Source organism: Marmota monax, unplaced genomic scaffold (genome assembly GCF_021218885.2).
Source record: "Marmota monax isolate L192 unplaced genomic scaffold, Marmota_monax_Labrador192_F-V1.1 WCK01_AAM20220418_F8-fsc00077, whole genome shotgun sequence".
Lineage (NCBI taxonomy): Eukaryota > Metazoa > Chordata > Mammalia > Rodentia > Sciuridae > Marmota > Marmota monax.
The window spans coordinates 369441-388834 of NW_026694610.1; the positions used below are offsets into that span (position 1 = coordinate 369441).

General features: G+C 41.2%; 1 protein-coding gene across 2 annotated transcripts in view; it reads right to left on the minus strand.

Annotated features, from left to right (window-relative positions):
• The window catches only part of Osmr (oncostatin M receptor), a 63574-nt gene extending 45288 nt beyond the window's left edge, over nt 1-18286 (minus strand). Inside the window, exons 1-2 of one of the 2 annotated variants that reach the window (XM_046422230.2) lie at nt 17986-18286; nt 3396-3481 (exon numbers count right to left, since the gene is read on the minus strand). In XM_046422230.2, coding sequence (XP_046278186.1) covers nt 3396-3468 — 73 coding nt within the window. In that variant the 5' untranslated portion in view covers nt 3469-3481; nt 17986-18286. The remainder of the gene's footprint in view (nt 1-3395; nt 3482-17985) is intronic. The other variant, XM_046422231.2, reaches the window with a different exon arrangement.
• Nucleotides 18287-19394: the final 1108 nt, after the last annotated feature.

Genomic DNA, 19394 nt, shown 5'->3' on the forward strand with positions numbered 1-19394 from the left:
TGGTTAATTTTATGTTATATGAATATAACCTCAAAAATGTTAAATACACATAATCATGATAAAATGTTGAAATACTATAGAAGTTGAGCCCCTTCCCTATAATCCCACCAACTCCATTCTCACTCTGTCACCAAGTTTAAATCATGTTTTTCTCAAACTTTTCCATACTGCTATGGTTTGAGGATGTCCAGCAAAGGGTCTTGTATTGAAAGCTTGATATCCAGGTTGGTAATGTTAAGAAGTGGTGAAACCTTGAAGAGGTGTGGCCTTGTGGGAGAAGGTGTGAGCCTTTTCCCTGAATCTCTTTGGTTTTCTGTCATACTATATAATCTCTCTCTCTCCACACCTACATCATGGGTCTTCCTGATCTTGGACTTTTTAGCTTCCAAACTGTAAACTAATTAAACCTCTTTTCTTAAAAAAGTACCCAGTCTCAGGTATTTTCTTTTATCAACAGAAATGGACTAATACAAATATACTTCTAAAAAAATTGGATTAGGCACCCCATCTTGAATTTTTTTAAAAAAATAGATAAGTTATTTTTTAACTTACAAAGGAAAGTAAAACTAAAATGTTAACAGTCATTATTTCTAAATGATGAGGTTGAGTGATTTTAATTTTCTTCTTTGCACATTTCTTCAAATGTTTTGGCAAATGTTCTTTGGAAATATGTATTAGTTTAATAATCACATAATATGTTATATTTGAAAATAAATATTGTTTTAAAACACCAGGTTTGCTCTGTTATAATGGTACTTCAGAATACATCATTGTGCCATGGTTTTTCACACCCCTTGTTTGGAGCACTGATAACAGCATGTCATCATAGGCTACCCTCTGTGTTTGTCTTCAGTAGGCTATGACATAAATTAGGGTGTGACTAAGACTTACTCAGCTCAGGAAAACAGAGACTAATACCATACCAGTATAGACATTCTGTGATTGGTTGCAGAATGAGTGGGTCAATTACCATTACAGACTTTATTTCCAAAGGCTCTAGAAAATTCTGACATGTTGCTTTTGACATACGGAAAGCTTCATAATTTAAATTAGGCAACCAGCAGTACTCGGGTTGTTCGGTAACGTCAATCGGAAATAATTTGGTCAAAAGCAATAAAATGCCAGGTAAAGTCTGAGAGCTAAAAGAACCATAAAAATTATTAAATCCAATCCTATTGGTTCTTCAGATGAGGGAGGTGAGGTTAAAAATCAGGAAGTGACTTTGCCAAGGTCAAACACCAGGCCAGACCCAGGGCTCCTGGTTCCCAGCTCCGGCTCCCATTGCATCACACTGGAATGGAGCCAGACTTGTGAATCAGACCTGGACTTGATTCTCCTCCTGCTTTCCCACTGTTTCCCTGGCTGGCCTGGAACTGCTTGAGGAAAGAAGCTGCAGTCCATTCACAAGGTGGGATGCCATGTAGCACTGAAGTAGGGTGTTATTTCTAGATGGCAATTTAGTATCAAAGTGAAGCACTCACCCAAGCTGTATTCATTGTGTAACTAACCAAAACACCCCCAAGATATATATATATATATATATATATATATATATATATATATGTATGTATATATATATATATATATATATATATATATACATACATGTTAATATATGTAACTTTTATTTTATAAACTACATATGTGCATCTCTACGGAATATAGACACAGAAGTGGAGGAAAATACACCAAAATGCTGCAGTCATAACCTCTGGTGGATGGAAACATGTGCCCAGGCTTAACTGAAGAGAGTCTTTGTGCTGTCTCACTGCGGGTAGCTTGGCCAGGTTATCTGAAGGAGATTCTCAGACCTGCACCTGGATGGTTGAGTGGGAACCCCACTCATTTGAGTGAAGGTTTAGTAGGTGCTTGGGCAAATGTCGCAGAAATCAAAACAAGAAATCCAAACCATATAGGTGAGGACAAAGACCAGACCAGCCGACCAAAGAAGTCCTGCTTGGCAGACGAGCGGGCAGTAGAAGCGAAGCCTGACCAGTAGGAATATAGGGAAATGCAGGACTGATCTAACAAAAGAAGCTGGAAGAGTGGGCAGCAGGGCCTGCTCTGAGAGCAGAGGGTCTGAGCCGAAGGCCCAGCGTCAATAGTGAATAGTGAATCAGGTAGTGAGACTTCTCTAGAGAAAAAAGCTGTGCCAAAAACCTGGGGCTGATGGCGGGGGTGGCCTGGAAAGCCTGGAGTTGGGGTGGTGGGACTGTCTCAGAATCAGGAGCACGGAGGACAAAGCATTCTCACTGGGCAGGCTCCCCACTCAGCTGGCAAATCTCAGCCTGCTCTCGAGAGAGAGGTCAAGGTGCTCCAAATGAGAAATCCTCTTGCCACCTCATAGCCCAGATCACAGGAGAAATCAACAGATAATTATTTTTAAGAAGTCATAAGAAGTAGTATCTCCCCTTGTGTCGTGGACTGAAAACAAATGAGATCTGAAGCACATCAGGCAGAGAACGGAGCTATTTATTATCAGAACAAAATCTCCTTTTCCCAAACAGCTTTTTATTTGGAAGTTTTAAGAAATGATGAGAAATTCTGTGCACATTCCTTAGAAGTATCATTTTCCAGGATCCACGGACAGGAATTGGGTGGGTGATTCCTAAGAGGAGAGAGCTGTACTCTCTGTTACAAAGCCAGCACAGAATAAACAGAGGAAGAGGAAATGTAAAGTCTCGGAAAATAGGGATGAAGGCTATGGAAATTTAGGAACCAACAGAAACTCTCTCAAGTCAATCTCCTTTTAAACAAGTTCAAAGTCCGTAAACTTTTGAGAAGTGTTGAATTTTTCTTGACCTGATTTACAAAATCGATTTATCTCAAAATACCCTCTATTGGCAAGTAGTAAATGGACAAATTTTATTTCTTTATCTATAAACAGCTTTTCAGCACGAAGTTTAATATCTTGCAGAGATTTGACTGGGTTCCTTTGATTCATGAAATTTTGTTGCTTTCACCTATATTTTACAGAGCTGACAGCTTCTGAATAAATATGGCTGAAGGACCACAGCATGTTCTGACTCAGAAGCCAGTACTGGTCTGGCACACTCCATTTCCGTGCCCAGTAAGGTGAGAAGGAACTACTTTGGCAATGGCCTTGGTAAATACATTGATCATGAACTTCACCCAGATTGGGTCTGGTCACAACTGTGCTAGTGACCAAGGCATTGATCAGGAAGTTAGGATTAAGGCATTGCAATGAGCCACAGGAAGAGGAAGGAAGACCAAGGCAACTGTTGCTTTGAGATACCGACACATCACTTCTTGTGAACTACATATCATCTGCAGGTAATTCCTAAAGGTGGGGGGAAAACTGCTTTTCTCCAAAACACCAGTGACCTCATCTTTTCTAAGTGACCTGTTTCCTTACTGTTCTTTCCACGTCTTACCTTCACTCTGGTAAGTTCTCCAGGACAGCAATGCCAAGAGGAATGTTTTCTGAAAGATGGCAAAGAGAGCCATAGGTCCAGGTATCCTGAAAAAGATAAATTACCAAGAAGGGAGATTTTATTTACTTTAACAACAAGAGGTCTCTTAGAGCCCATCGTGGTAGATGGTGTCATTAAAGGCTCCCATTTTTCCCCCACCTTGGATCCTCATTTCTTGTCAGATGACGTTGGAGCCCCCTCAACAGAGGAAGAACACACATGCCCCCATCTCATTAAACTTTTCTTTTTTTTTTTTTTTTTTGCCTGTGAATAAGGCACAATTGATAGTGTGCCTCTTAGGAGGCTGGGCCTCCAGAGCCCTGGTGTGTTTCTGCTTGCTCTGTGTTTCTACCTTTGACATGAAGAGAGCATTTCTGTGCCCTAATGAAGCCAGGAGAATGAGCGATGAAGGGAGTGGAGCAGAGTCCTCTCAGTTGCTCCAGCTGAGGCCAGCCTACACAGCCTGAAGCTGGTCAGCCCCAGCCCAGAGCCAGTGACCCCAGATGTAACAGCCATGAAAACTTATTGTTGTGTGAGGCTTAGTGGCAATGGATAACTGATCAGTCAGTTTCTTTAATTCACTCAAAACAAGCAAAGGTTGATAAAAAGGATAAAGCATTCATTCAACCTTTGATGTCCTAGGTCTGGCTTATTTCTCTTAGCACGATGGTTTCCAATTCTATCCATTTATCAGCAAATGCCATGATTCATCCTTCTTATGGTGAGTAATACTCCACTGTGTGTGTGTGTGTGTGTGTGTGTGTATAAACATTTTCTTTATCTATCATTTGTTGAAGGACACCTCAACTGGTTACATAGCTTGACTATTGTGAATTGTGCTGCTGTAAACATTGATGTGGCTGCATTATTGTAGTATGCTGATTTTAGATTTTTGGATACAGTGGAATGAATCTGACCTAACTTTCCTATGTGCATATATGACTATACCACAGTGAATCTCACCTTTATGCATATCCACAAGGCACTAATTTTAAAAACACACTCTAAGTAAATAGCAGAAAGATCAGTAGACTCAAGGGAAGGGAACAGGAGTGGGGAAGACAGGAGGGAAAGGAGAAGTCTCAGAGACTGAATTGGAACAAATTATATACCATGTTTCTTTATTATAATTGTGTCAAAACGAATCCTAATGTTTTGTATAACTAAAAATAGCCAATACATTTTTAAAAAGACCAATAAATAATTTTTAAAAGAAGGGTAAAGAAGAAAAACAGGAGTTAAATATGAAAAACAGACTCTGATTAGGAAGAGAACAAATACCACAATTTCAAAGGAGCTGAATTTAAATTATTTTTCTGTAGAGGAGCATTTCCATTCTTCCCTATTCCCCCTTGTTAAAATTCAACCCAGGAAAAGTTAGCACATTCTATCAGGAGACAGTCAGTGTTTCATTGTTCAACATAATTTCCAGTTCTTCCTGCCTTAGAAGAGGGCTGTAAATTACAGGCCACTGAGTTTCACTGATTCATCAGGCACTTTGATCACAGGACAATCTGAGGGCATGAAGAGTGAGCCTGGATGACCTCAAAAAGGCTAATCTGGTCTTAATTTTATAATAAATGTATTAGTCAGGGGAAGCATTAAATTTCACTTTTCTTCTGCAAACTGACTCAGCAGAGCAGCATGAAACAAATCATTGTAATCCAATTTTTACCTCTGTCCAGCCACCTGGATTTCATCAAAAGCTAGAAACACAGTAAGCTAGAGCATCAATTTTCACTGCCCACACTCTCTCTTTTTTTAAATTAGTATTTTAGAGATAAATGCAAAAAAAATAAAGGCAGGAAATAGGGTAAACCACACCAATAAATTACCCCAAAGTGATCAAACCTCTTAGGGGTGAGTCCATCTGACACAGTAGCAAAGACCTGTAAAGCACAGGGCTTGCTCATGTTCCTTTAGCACTACCTCCTGCTACCTTTTAATTTTGGCAAACACATCAATTCGTACCTCCCCCAAATCTCTACTTAAAATTTTGAATAGTTCCTGGTATAAACAAATATCAAAGTCAGAGTTCAGATCAATTCAGGAGGACATAATTTCTGCTCAAAATCAAGGGGAAAGCAAAGGTAAATGCTCAGAGTAAAGAACCTGGAACCCATTGAGCAGTTCATTTCCACCTCTCTCCTATCCCTCTGTCCCATCCTCCTCACATACACACCATCTGAGGAGCACAGGGGCCACCGTGGGAGGAAATCGCAGCTCATGCTTTTAAAAGCAAATGATTCGGAGGGTGAGGTGCACATTGCCAGATGTTCTCTTTATGAAAGTATTATTTTAAATATTTCCCAAAGCTTGAACTTTCCCCATTAAATAAAATACTCACATGTCACAAAAATTAAACCAGTTATAGGAGCAGAAGTGCTCAACAGTACAATTCAGAAGCCACCTACCATTTAAAGGTAAGCAGATATTAATGAATAAAAGTTGTCATGTAAGACCTGCGTAATATGAGTATTCATGGATGACTGTGGTTTGGGTGTCACAGGAGAGTCTAGGAATCTTCGGGGTAGTCTTGTCCATGGCACCATGCCCACTCTCTCTCATACCCATTGGGCTGTGAATCCCAGGCTGCCTGCAGCAGCCACTCACATTCCCTGCTCTCTCTGTCATCCATCCTGACATGCACTGGGCAGGTGGCACCTGTGATGCAGTGGACACTGCCCATGAGCAAAGTGCCCACAGTAGTCCCCCTTATGTGCAGTTTCTCATCCCTGAGTTTTAGTCACCCACAGTCAACCACGGTATGAAGACATGAAAGGGAAAATCCCAGAAATAAATAATTTATGTTTTAAATACCTTTTAAAAATTTTTATATGTTTTAATTAGTTATACATGACAGTAGAATGCATTTATGCACTTTGATATATCATACATAGATGGGATATAATTTCTCATTTTTCTGAGTGTACATGTTGTAGAATCACATTGGTCATGTAGTCACTATACATACAGTAATGATATCTGTTTCATTGTACTATCCTTCCTATGCCCATGTCTCCTCCCCTCCCCTCCCTTCACTTCCCTCTATACCTAATCTAAGGTAACTCTATTCTTTACCTTTGATTATGGTTTGTGTTACAGTTGTTCTGTTCCATTATTGCTGGTGTCAATGTCTTACAAGTTTTAATATACAAATTAAAGTTTCTCATGGGTTACCAGAGGCCACCCATGACCCATATGTGAACTGTGTGTGAACTAAAACACTGTTGAAGCCATTAGGCAGGAAAGTCTGGTATGGGGAAATCCCAGCAGAACACTTGGTTCATTTGGCTTCTGACCTAGCTCCATCGCAAGTTCAACACAGCAAGGGAGATGGGGTGACCTGCTGGAGCCACACAGCTTCTTGGAGATGGATGTGGCTTGCCAAAATGCCAATCAACCTGTTTACTGCAAGGCCTCTGCCACGCGGAGAAGCAAGCACCAAGCAAGCACCAAGCCAAGACTCCTCCCACTGAAACCTTACCCCTGCCTTTGATGTACTTACTCCCCCTTAAATAAAGAATCAGGGCCATTTTTAAGTTGTCCATTTCCAACTCCTATCAGGACTGGAGGACCTATCAGGAGCTCCCCTTTCTATCTGATTTCTGGCTCTGTCTCTATTTCTTACTAATTGTTTCAGACTTTTCATTTCTCAGGCGGTTCACATCTTCTGAGAAGGAACTTAACCCTGGTGGGGTGCTAGTCACCCTGCAATAACAGATATGTATACACAGTATATGAAAACACTGAAGATGCAGAGTTTGGTACTATCACTGGTTCAGGGGTATCCCTAGGAGTCCTGGAATGTGTGCCCTGCAGATAACCAGGAAAACTGTATTATTTCCAACAATTTGACTGGTCAACTGCCATTTTCCGTGTTTCAGGCCCCAGAGCACCTAAGGACCACAGGTAGCAGGAATAGGAGTCCTAGCTGCTCTCTGAAAACCTGGCAAGATCCATCGAGTCCCTCAAAACTTGCAGAATGTGGAGGTGACAACTGGAAGAACATCCTAGAGATACCATGAAGCCCTCTTTTGGAATTACCACAGGGACAGGTGTCCGGATAGCCCAGGGGCTGAGGCTATGTGAGACACTAATGGCTCCAGCCAGTTGCTTCCAAGTTAGGGAACAGCCCAACTGTAAATAGTTTATAGTAAATCCTGCTCAAGCCATCCTGTTCTCAGTGTGCCACCAGCGTCCACATGGGACCCTGAATACATGCAGTGAAAACCGGCAGGTGATGAAGCAATTGTGCAGAGACCCCAAGGTGGGACAGTGCGTGACAGATTCAAAGAACAGCTCAGAGTCAGCGTGGCTAGGGCAAGTAGAGAGGAGAGGGGGCAGGCTCAGCATGGGCACACCTTGGGCTTTAACTCAGGAACAAGGGAACCACTGCAGGATTTTCTGCAGAAGTGTAACCTGGGCTGACACAGAAGAAAATCCTGAAAAGAGGAGAGAGAAGGGGCAAGAGTGGAAGGAAGAAGAGAAGCTGGGTGGTCACAGATAGAGTCCAGGTGAGAACGGGAGAGCCTGGGCTGGGTGGGGTCAGTGGGGGTTGTGGGATTTGGAAGAGGTTCAAGGACAGAGCTGACAAGACATGAGGTGGCGAGCAATGAGACACCATGAATGGCTCTAAGTATTTCAGCCCGAGCCCTTGAAGAAAGGAATCACCATTGGTGTAGAGGCAAAAGGCTGTGGGAGGAACAGGCTGGGTGGTCTACAGTGAGAACTCAATTTATGACATGATTTTCTTATCGCCAAGGGAAGACAGCATATATCAGTAGCCAGTCTGATATATACCCTGAAGAGTTCCTGGCCAGGGTATAATTCAGGTACCCTTGGGGCGTAAGTATTGTTTTTAAAGCCACAAGACTAGATTATCAAGATGGGATAAACAGAGAAAAAAAGTTCAAACCAATACTCTGGGCCTCTCCACAACTCACACTAAACCATGCACTCGTGGGCGCGCACACCTACCCACACACCATGCCCATCAAAATAAAATATCTAGGCTTAAGCCAGGCTTTTCTGCACACTCAAGGATGAGGGTTTATGGCTGGGGCTGTGACTCAATGGTAGAGCTCCTGCCCAGCACATGTGAGGCCTTGGGTTCTATCCTCAGCACTGCAAAAATTAAAACAATCATAATTGTTTTTTGTTTGTTGTTGTTTTTTTTTTTTTTTTTTTTTTTTTTTTTTTTTAAGGATGAGGGCTGTGTGTTTGAATGGGCTGGTGGGCAAGTACCAACCTGTGGGGCTGCCAGATGCCGCTGGCTGCTGTCCACCGTCTCCTGTTCTCATTGCTGCTCAGGGCACACCAAACTCCGGCTGGTTTTCCTCCACAGCCCTGCGGCTAACACAGAAAAGGCCACCCAGCCCTCTCATCCATCCATTAGGCTTGCTCCTTCTGCAACTATCAGTGAGAGCACCACCACTTCCAGTTTCCAAGTCAGGGAAGTGAGAAGCAGCAGATTTCAGAAATAAGTCCAAACTATTTCCTGCCTCAGTGGTGCTACTTGGTCCCTTCCCTAAATCTTTGTCTCTCTCTGTTTCTCAGCTCTCCATCGTTCCCCAAAAGATGATGAGCCAGTGGTGGACAGGCCTGGATCTTCTGCCCCACCATCTGTCAGTCTCAGAACACAGGTGCCAACCAGGAAATAGCTAGAAAATGAATGCAAATTGATTTCCATTTTCTCATCTTCTCTCTTGCATGGTTTCAACCCTATTGTCATGAAAACAGATTGCTTTTCAGGCCTCTCCACTTCTCCTCTTGCCAAATATTGCTTAATTCATAGTATTTCACCGACATTCCTTTTCTGGGGTCAGGGAGGCAAAACAGGAAGGAAAGATAAGAAATGCAGCCTATTCTTTTTTGTAGAACTTCCTACTCAAATCTTGTCTCTTTGCCAAATCTCGTTCTCAGGGAAGATGCCCATGAATGTCCTTCGGTGTAAATTCTCCAAGTGACTAAAACTTTTAAAGAGAGTGTGAGTCTGCCCTTCCTCACCAGCACTTCTTGTTCTGCCACAACTGAGACATTTAATCCCGGGGCATTGCCCCATCACAAATAATCCCCATGTGGTGCAGTGTGATTAACAGTCAGTTGCTTCCCAAGAACTTGGGTGTGTTGCCAAATTCTTCAAAACTGGCTGGGTGACCTGATGACGTCACATGCAAATGCTATTTTAAAAAAGAAACTGTTCATGGAGGGCACGTGCCTGGGTGTGTGCACATGTGAAAGAGTTCTCTTTGCTCCACGGCACACTGAACACTCTCCAGGGGAGATCATATTGTAGGCCATGGAAAAAACCTCAACAAATTGTTAAAAACCAAAATCATATTAAGAATTTTTCCAATTTTTCTTGGAATCAATAACAAGAGCTCTGTACAAAGAGCTGCTTGCCACATCTTGGCGGTTCCCTATCATTCTCACATTCAGTTACCTTCATTTATTTTTAAATAGCACTACATTTGTACCACGGAATCCCTTTGAAGTGGCCTCCATCATTACAACAGGTTTGATTAGCTACAAAGTTTCACTCCAATTCCTTCCTCTTCCAAGTTCCACCACCGGACTTCTACCCACAGAGTTCAAGTGCTTCTCCCCTCTCCACCTTGAACCCATCCAGTGGATAAATGCTAAATGTTTCTACCAGGTTTATAAAGTATATCCTGATTTATGGGATTGAGTTACCTCATACACAACTGATTTTTTTAAAAAACATTTTTTAGTTGTTGATGGACTTTATTTTATTCATTATTTATATGTAGTGCTGAGAATTGAACCCAGTGCCTCACACATGTGAAGCAAGTGCTCTACAACTGAGCCATAACCCCAGCCCCCACAAATGATTTCTTTTAAAACAATGTTGAGTTAAAGATTTCTGGAATTTGTGACATCAGCTAGGTTTAAAGCTGAGCCTCTAAGTGGTGACTGAAGCCGAATAAAGAAACAGAAAATCCAAATCTAAGGAGCAGTCTTGATGAAACAAATATGTAGGAATTTAGTATATGCTAAAGGTGATATTTCAAATAATTTGAGAAAGATATATTATTCTCCCAAATGACATGGGAACAATAACGTGGACATTTATGGAAGAAATGAAGGTGTAATAGTTAAGTACATGGGTCATGCTAACTAGGGTCAAAAACTAGGGTCAAAAAACTCTGGCACTTAATATATGTATTCCTGAATCCATGTTATTTAACTTCTCTAGGATTTAAATTTTATTTTCTGTAAATGAGAATAAAAGAACCTACTTCATAGTATGGGCATGAGGATTAGATAACATTAAGAGACCCTCCACGTTCAATATCCAGTTAATGTCAATTTAAACCAGTATTGCTGTTGCTTCACTCTCTTCAGCAAGTTAAATTCCAGATAAAGATATACATGCAAGAAATAAAAACATTAAAGGTACTAGAATAAAACTTGGATGAACACTTTTATAATCTGGCAGACATGACATGAAACTCAGAAGCATAAAGATAAAGAGCACTATGCTGATTACATAAACATTTAAAAATTTCAGTGCTATAACTGGAAATGATAACTTCTCTATATTTAGAAAAGAGCTACTATCCCTAATATACAAAGAGCTCTTAAGATAAGTAAAAAAAAAAAGCGGGGGGAACAACTCTGTAAAATACATGATTATGTATTTGATGAAAAGAAGAAAATACAATATCCAAAAGAACAGTGAAAAACAAGGCAAGATCACTAAGAAAGAAATGAAAGTTAAAACAGCAATTGTGAGTCTGTACGAATATGAATGTCTATGTAGTATCCATCTGGCTAAGCTAAAAAATATTAATGCCTCTCGTTGGCAAGAGTTTTGAGAAATAAGCATGTTCATTCATTAGTGAACAAAGAGGACAACTTTATAGAGGTCTATATGAACATATTTATGAAAATTTTAGTGTGCATTTCCTTCTGATTCAGAAATAATTCTGTCACTGGAATTTTGTCCTACAGATAGTATAGATACATATGTGTATATATGTATAGCTATCATGAAGTCACTGATAACACCAAAACTTTGTGTATATTTAAGAGAAAAAAATAAAAACAGTGCAAAAGTCTCTCAAAAGGAACTGGAAAAGGAAAATATAATAATGGCACTTTTCTACAAAGGAAAATGATGCAATTTTTGAAAAGAATGAACTAAATCCATGTGGGCATGGAAGAATGTCCCAAAATAAAGTAAAAAGGCAATTTGCAGAATAGTGTGTGCACAGGAACATCTCTGGAATCGAAGTGTAGCAACTATGCAGCTGGCCTCAGAGCTGGCTCCAGAAGAACCTCCTCGCTGGAGTGTGGACTCACAAGGGCACAGCTGATAGCCACCCTCCACACACTCACACCCTTATGCTGCTCCCAGCCAGGGATCACAAGACTCAGATCCTTCAATGGGCAACTCTGTTCAGGCTCTGCGCCTTGCTTGGCCACAACTCTCCTAGAACTATACCACAGCCGGAAGCAACTCCTTCCCACCTTCCATCTCCTGGGCCACTTTCCCAGGTCTCAGACCCACACTGGTCTGGAGGCTCCCTCTGCCCATACCTGCATCCTTTTCCTCCCTCTCTCCCTCCCTCCCTCCCTCCCTCGCAAGTGCTTCCCTCAATACATCTCTGTGTACCTATTTCTATCTTGCTGTCCTCTACCTGAGGGATCCCAATGGGCCCCCAAACACATACACATTTACTCATAGTTATAAACATAGAGCTGAGATAGGAAAGGGCAGTCTGGCAGGATGAGGGAAATTACAAATAACTCTTTCAAATTATGTGATTCTGTAACACAAAGCATTCTTTAAATTGGTGTGTGTGTGTGTGTGTGTGTGTGTGTGTGTGAAATACTTTCCTATGAAAGTAATAGGAAGATTGGAAGTAAAGAGAGGTGACCAAGACAACAATAGTGGAAAAGTTTACTCACAAGCAGTTTCTGTTGATTTACTTCTCAGAAAGTTGGTGCCCATACAAATAGTGGAACTTCATTCTGTGTTTGCCAAGTACTCTTTCTGGTTTACATTTTTCCAAGTGTTCTGTACAACTTACTTAACTTTTTCTGTTTGCAAAACCACTTGCAATTGTGGCTTTTCTTTCCATGACTTTAGGTTTTATAATCAGATTGGATATATGTTATATGACTTTTTTCATCTTAATCGACATTTTCAAATAATCAAGATAGTCAGGGGCTGGGGTTGTGGCTCAGTGGTAGCGCACTTGCCTAGCATGTGTGAGGCCCTGGGTTTGAGTCTCAGCACCGCACATAAATAAATAAATAAAGATAAAGGCTTGACAACTAGATTAACAACGAAAGAAAATATTTAAAAAGATAGTCAAATGTCTTAATTATTTCATATCTAAGAATAGAACTAGGTATTGTAATTTAGTGCTTTCATTAAATGCTATTATTTTTAAAAGGACTGAAAGAAGGAAAGGAGGGAGAAAAAGACAAAGAAGAAAGGAAAACAAGTATAACTTAGCTCTTTAGCACAGGGTATTTAGAGAAAGCAATTTCTAAGTCCTAGTAATCACATGTGTTACAAATAGGAAATACTGTCACCAGCAGCATAATTTTAAATGGTAGTAAAAGACTATACACACAAATTGTGGACAAAGGACAAGTAGCTTTGATATCATCTGGTAGCTTGTGAGAATGCAACCTCCCAGGCCACATTTCAGACTTATTGAACAAAAAAATTTTTCATTCATGCAAGGTCTCCGAGTGATTTATGTGTACACTGAAATTTGAGAAGCACTACTACATTGGAGATTTATTACATATTTTTTCTCCTAGGATACTAACAATAAATAATTGGCTAGTTCCTACTCTCAACAATTCTCCAAAAATGACAGAGAATGATATAAAAATAAATAAAAGGATATAAAAATAAAAAAAAATAAATGATCACAGCTAGCCTGTAGCAGAGATTAATTCTCCAGCTGGTACTTCCCTAAGCTACTTATAGGCATTATTTGTTGAATCTTCACAACTGTCCCATGGAAGAGATTCTTTTATTATCCCCATACATAAATGAGGAAATCAAGGGTAAAACAGGTGAACAGTAACTTGTCCATGTTGACACAGTTGATCTACTGTGAAGACAGAACTTGAAGCCAGGTGAGTCGTTTACCAAAGCCCAACCCTTTACTGTAAGGCATCGCTTCCTCAATGCCTAGAGTTATACTAAAATGAGCAATAAGGAAGAAAAGATTGCTAATGATTATGAACTCAACAAAATTCCAAGGAAGTCCACGAGAAATTTATTAAACTTGACAAACTAGCTATAAAGTTTATATAACAAAGAACATGTATGAGAACCACTTAAAGATTGTGTGAAATTTATACTATTAGACATAAAAACATTATTAAAGCTCTAGTATTAGCAGGGTGATATTGATATGAGAAACAGAATAGAGTCCTGAAACAGATCATTGTATACACAGGAATTTATTTTATAATACAATCTAATTTCAAATGAGTTAAAAGATGGACTATTAAAGAAAATGGTGTTGGATTGACTGTCTAAACCTTAAAGAAAAAATAAATTACATTCTTACCTTTAATTTTATTTAAAAAATCTGATGTTTTAAAGATTCTAATGTAAAAACTAAAAAGTAAAGATATTACAAGAAAATAAGATAATTTAATTTTTAAGTGAAAAAGACTTTCCTAATCGAGACAAAGCACATAAATCAAGAGATTGCTGTGTTTAAAATTTCTGTGCAACAAAGATAGTTAAAGACAAAAATAGTTTTAATTAATAAGCAAAATGTGAAAGATACATATGATGGAATAGAAATCAGCCTTAAAAATGAAAAAAAAATTCTGGCACTTGCTACGGACATGAAGTTGGAGGACATGATATTAAGTGAAGTAATCATGAAAGGATGAATAACTATTTCATTTATATAAAAGTAGAGTGGAGTTTGCCAAGGGTTAGGGAAAGAGAGAAATGGTGAGTTACTATTTAGTGGGTTCAGAATTTCAGTTATGCTAGCTAAAAAGTGTTCTAGAGATAGATGGTGGGATGGTGAACAACAATGTGAATATATTTAACAGCACTGAACTATATCCTTAAAATTGTTAAGATGTTAAATATTATATGTAGTTGGCCATAGTAAAAAAATGATAAAAGAGATCATTATGCTACAAAAAATATTTGCATCTACAAGAGACGCAGTTAATAAACAGATAGGTACAGAGTTTGGGCAATAAATAGGGATGAGGAAAACCCAACTCAATAGAAACTGTCAAAGGACATGAACAGTTAATTTATAGTTCATAAGTGATCCATAAATATATACAGATAATTAAATCATAGTAATAATTAGCAAAATGCAAATTAAGTACTGTATTGGATTCCATTCTCTTACCAGATTTAAAAATAAAAAAGAAAAGATAACAGCTGGTGTTAGAAGGGATGAGGGGTAACAGATTATCATGTGCTGAGTTTAAATTAGTACAACAGGAGGAGGCGCAATTTGAAGGATTGTGTTTGCCAAGTAGAAATATGGGCTCAAGAAAAGCTCTCGTGACCAGTCTAATTCCACATCATGTACAACTACAAGAATGGGGTCCTAATTAGAATACATTATACTCTAATTGCATTTGTATGTATGTCAAAATACACTCTAGGGTCATGTATATCTAAAAAGAACATTAATTAATTAATTAATTAAAGCTCTCCTGGGATTCTAGTCCATAAAGTACTAACACTAGAGCCCAAAGACAGATGCACAATCTTCCCTAAAGCAGTCAATAATGCTGAATTATTTTAAAGAACACATATGTGCATTGATAAAGGGGATGGGTAAATTATATAGTATTTCTTCTTTGAAGTACATGGAGCCATTAACCAAAGAGATAATACATAGATTTGTAAAGCTCTATTAAGAGTTGGAAAGTGAAAAAGGAAGCCGTACACTAAGAATAGTAAATTTGCATGCTTAAACAAACTAAAAAGTGTGTGTATTTATCCACATTCTGCAAGTCTTTAGAAAGGAAAAAGATCTTAGACTGACAAACTTAACCTCTGCTCTTCCAAGTGGAGCCAGGTATCCCTAGATGATGATGATGATGATGATGATGATGATATGCCTAGCCATCATTGCATATACTTCCACATTGTTTGAGAATGTATTGTCATCCTTGTGTTACTTTACAAACATACAAACCAAATATAATCTAGAGCAGATGCTGAGAAACCAGTAGAACGAAAATGAGGAGGGGTGGAAGAGGTGAAGCCAAGGACAAAACCCTTGGAAAAGAAACTCTCCTTCTGTAGCTCTGAGGAAGCTTGCCTTCCTTAGAGAGGCTTTCTCTTGCAATACCCTATTTTTTTTCAATTTCACATATTATTTTAAAACTAAGAAAGACTTCCTCTCCCAGGGAAAGGAGGCCAAGGCTCCCTGTTATTGTAAGTGATCGAGATGAAATTCACCAGGAGTCTTTCTACTAGAGCCAACACCCGCCCCAACCCAGTTCCCACAAGGAAAACATGCTCCTTCCTCTTGTCAAATACAATATCACTGGTTCCTCTTTGAAAACCACAATAGTTTTCCTGACTTGGTTCCTTTCTCAGGACAAAGGGTTACAGAGACCTGCCCCCTCTGTATTCTGCTGTAGATGTTTCTATCCAGATAAAGGCAAGTGACGAGGAAAGGTGACCCAGAGCTCAAGCATTCTCTCCCAGAGGCTCAAGTCCCTGCTGGACACCCAGCACCAGCTCTGTTGTCTCAAAGCTGCTTTTCACCTAAAAAGCTCAGACAACAGGAGGCAGAACAGGGGCCAGGTTGTAGTCCCAAGGAGACAAATGGCTACTGAGAATAAGCCCTGTCCAACAATGAAATGCTAGGTGGTAAGCTTTCTGCCCCTGGAGGCATTCTAGCAGTACTGAAATACTGCCAGAGATATTCAAACTGTGCATCCCCTGAAGATTCTGAATAAGTAGCAGTGATTGAAAATTTTCAGGAATGATTCTCAGACACAGCTCAGTTTGGGAATTCCTGGCCACTGTTTGAGGATTTCAACCTTCAGTGTCTTGGAATATACTTTAAAGTAGTACAGACCAGAGACAAAGCAGGATACTAAACAAAAACAAAAACAAACAAACAAACAAAAAACCAAACACCTCAGGCCCACTCCAAAAACTTCTAGAGTTTGAGGGACAGCATAGTGGTTTTGAGAAAACTCCAAAGCCAATCCTGACACTGTCACCTGCTAGTTGTGTGGTCATAATCCAGTTACGCAACCTCTCTGGTTTTCATTTTCCTCATTGATAAAATGAGGATAATAATATTAATACCTTATTTATTTACTGGTGAAGTTTAAATGAGCAAACACATGTAAAACGCATATTTAAAATAATACCTGGTCTACAGAATGAACCATTATTTATTTAGCCAACAAAGAAACTAAAACCAGTAGGTGAAAAGTAACTTGACTCAAGTTCCAAAGTCAGTTTAGAGTGGGGAGTACTTTTCTCCACCAGAGTTCCTCCTAGTTCAAATTAGTTATCACATTCAAGTCCATCTTTCCCCTGCCTAAGTCTACGCTCACCTTTAGTCCTCCTGAATCGGTAATAAGCTTGTTCTCAAAGTTTTCCACAAGTTATTCAAGGCAGGTCGGGTACCAAGTGGCAGTTCTCGGCAGTTTCTAGTATTGTGCATGCCATGCAACAGGAGAATGGATGGATGGATGGATGGATGGATGGATGGATGGATGGATGGATGGATGGATGGTGGGGTGGGTGGATGAATGGCAGGAGAACTATCAAGAAGAGAAACACTGTGTTGGTGAAGAGCTCTGGCTTCTGAGACCTGGGTTCTGATATCAGCACCCTCACAAGTTACTGATCCTACACCTAAGGTTCCTAGTCTATAAAAAAGGTACTGCTTCCATTAACGTGGCTGGAGAAGAGGTAAATTACTGCCTGCCCCTGCCACCACCTCAGTCCCTGGGATTTCCTTTCTCTACCTGTGCGTGAGTGAGTGACCGCCCTGCTTCCCACTTGTCTGTCTCAACAGAGACCTAGTGAGAGACACGGATTCCCAGAGATAGGGCACTGTCAGGTGGGAGGTAAGGTCAGGAGGAGCTGGAGACAGAAATTAACTCCACAAGTTATGTTAGAAGAGAGGCAAAAGGGAATTTTAACTCAAACATTTCCCTATCACTTTTGAAAGAGGCGATGGGAGGTGAACTCAAAACCAGGCTGGGAAATGTGGTGACCTGGCAATCTGCACTGAGGACACCGTCTTTTTTTAGTGTTACCTGCCCGGTAGACGCACCAGAGACTCAGACCCCTTGAAGCACCATCAGCGCAAAGGTTGAAGCTCAAGCCGGCAGCGCGGAGCACAGAGCCAGGAGACCGCGCAGTAGCACGTCCAGCGGGAAAGGCTACAGAGATGTGGGATTCTTCCCAGCACCGCGCGGGGTTCGCCCTTCGAACAAGTCACGGAGGGAGGCGGGGCGCGCGGCCCGGGAGCTGAGCTCTACGTGGGGGCGCGGAGCGGAGCTGAGTGGGAGGATGGGGGGTACTCACCCCGCGGGCAACGGGCTCCGCGAGCCGGGCCGAGTCCTCAGAGGCGCCGGGGGCGCCAGTGCGGACGCCGGAGTGGACGCGGGACGGACGTGCTGGGACACCCCCGCACCCGGTCTATGAATCAGCTGCGGGGCGAGTGCCGAGGGGCGGGAGTTACGGGAAAGGCGCGGGGGAGGGCAGAGGGGCGAGGACTTTTGCAATTTCCCGTCTTGCGCCTCACTCTTGGCACTCCTGGGACCCGCAGGAATTCGCCTCCTTCTGGTCCCGGGGGAAGGCGGACGGGACCCTGCGGGAGGCGCGTCCCCCCGGACCGGGACTGAGCGGGCGGGAGGGGACCGGTGGGAAAAGGAAGTGGGAGAGGCTTGAGAAGGAAAAGGGGAAACCGAAAACTCCGCCGCCGAGGCTTCCAGCCCCACGCGCGCGCTCCTCCCGCCGAGAACCCGGGACTGGTGGGGTCTGGGGCCAGAGTGCGCCCATGGGCCACTAGTTATCCCAAGCCGGAGACCCAAGTTCTGGGCTCCCCGCCAGAAAATCTTCCTCGAAAAGACAAGTTCTCTGTCCAAACTAGGGATCTCGCTTCCCTCTGGAGTTCGGAGCAACATGAACGTGTGGGAACGTGTTTCTAGGATCCGCATTGCTCCGCGACTAGGGCCTGTCCAGAAACTCCCTGACAGTTTCTTCTGCTGCTCTGGCCCCAAGTTTGATTTCTGAAAGCGCCCGGGTGCCACCATAGGGTAGCTTACTTTTCCTTTTTAAAAATACCACCCAATCTTTACCGTCCAGGCCTTTGAAAGACCTATTAGACTGATTCTTTATTGTTACATGAGAGAACAAATGAAAGCCAATCGACCTTCAGAACTGGTAGGAAAACCATCCTTAACAACAGCCTGTCTCTTCTGTGGCAGCCTCAGAAGGGAAGTCTTGCTCTTCCTCTGCCTGATGGCTCTGCAGGCTTTCTCTCAGGGGACTTTGCTCTTGGTCAGCTCAGAACTAAATCTGAACTAAATCTGATTTGGTTCAGATTTGGAGACCCTGAAAAAGTGTCACATGTGGAAAGAAGTTGGAGAGAAAAGTGTGATCAAGAAGGGCTAACCCTGAATCATGTCTTAGAATCACTTCTTGAATTGACAGTATGGTTCAAAGGAACCTCAGAATCATAAATTATTACAAAATTTACTTTTAATGTTTGTGCCCATTTTTTTTCTCCTCCCTGATGTCATCCTAGGAAAGGAGGTTTTTAGACTCTAATATATTTAATACTTAATGATACCACAGACCATGGTGCATAATAAATATTTGATGATAATGAAGAAAAGGTAACTTTTGCTTAGTCAATGTATGGTCCCTGGCCACACCTTTCATTACTTAAAGAGCTTGAGAGTCCATTAGTTTAGCCACCTGCCTGGCTA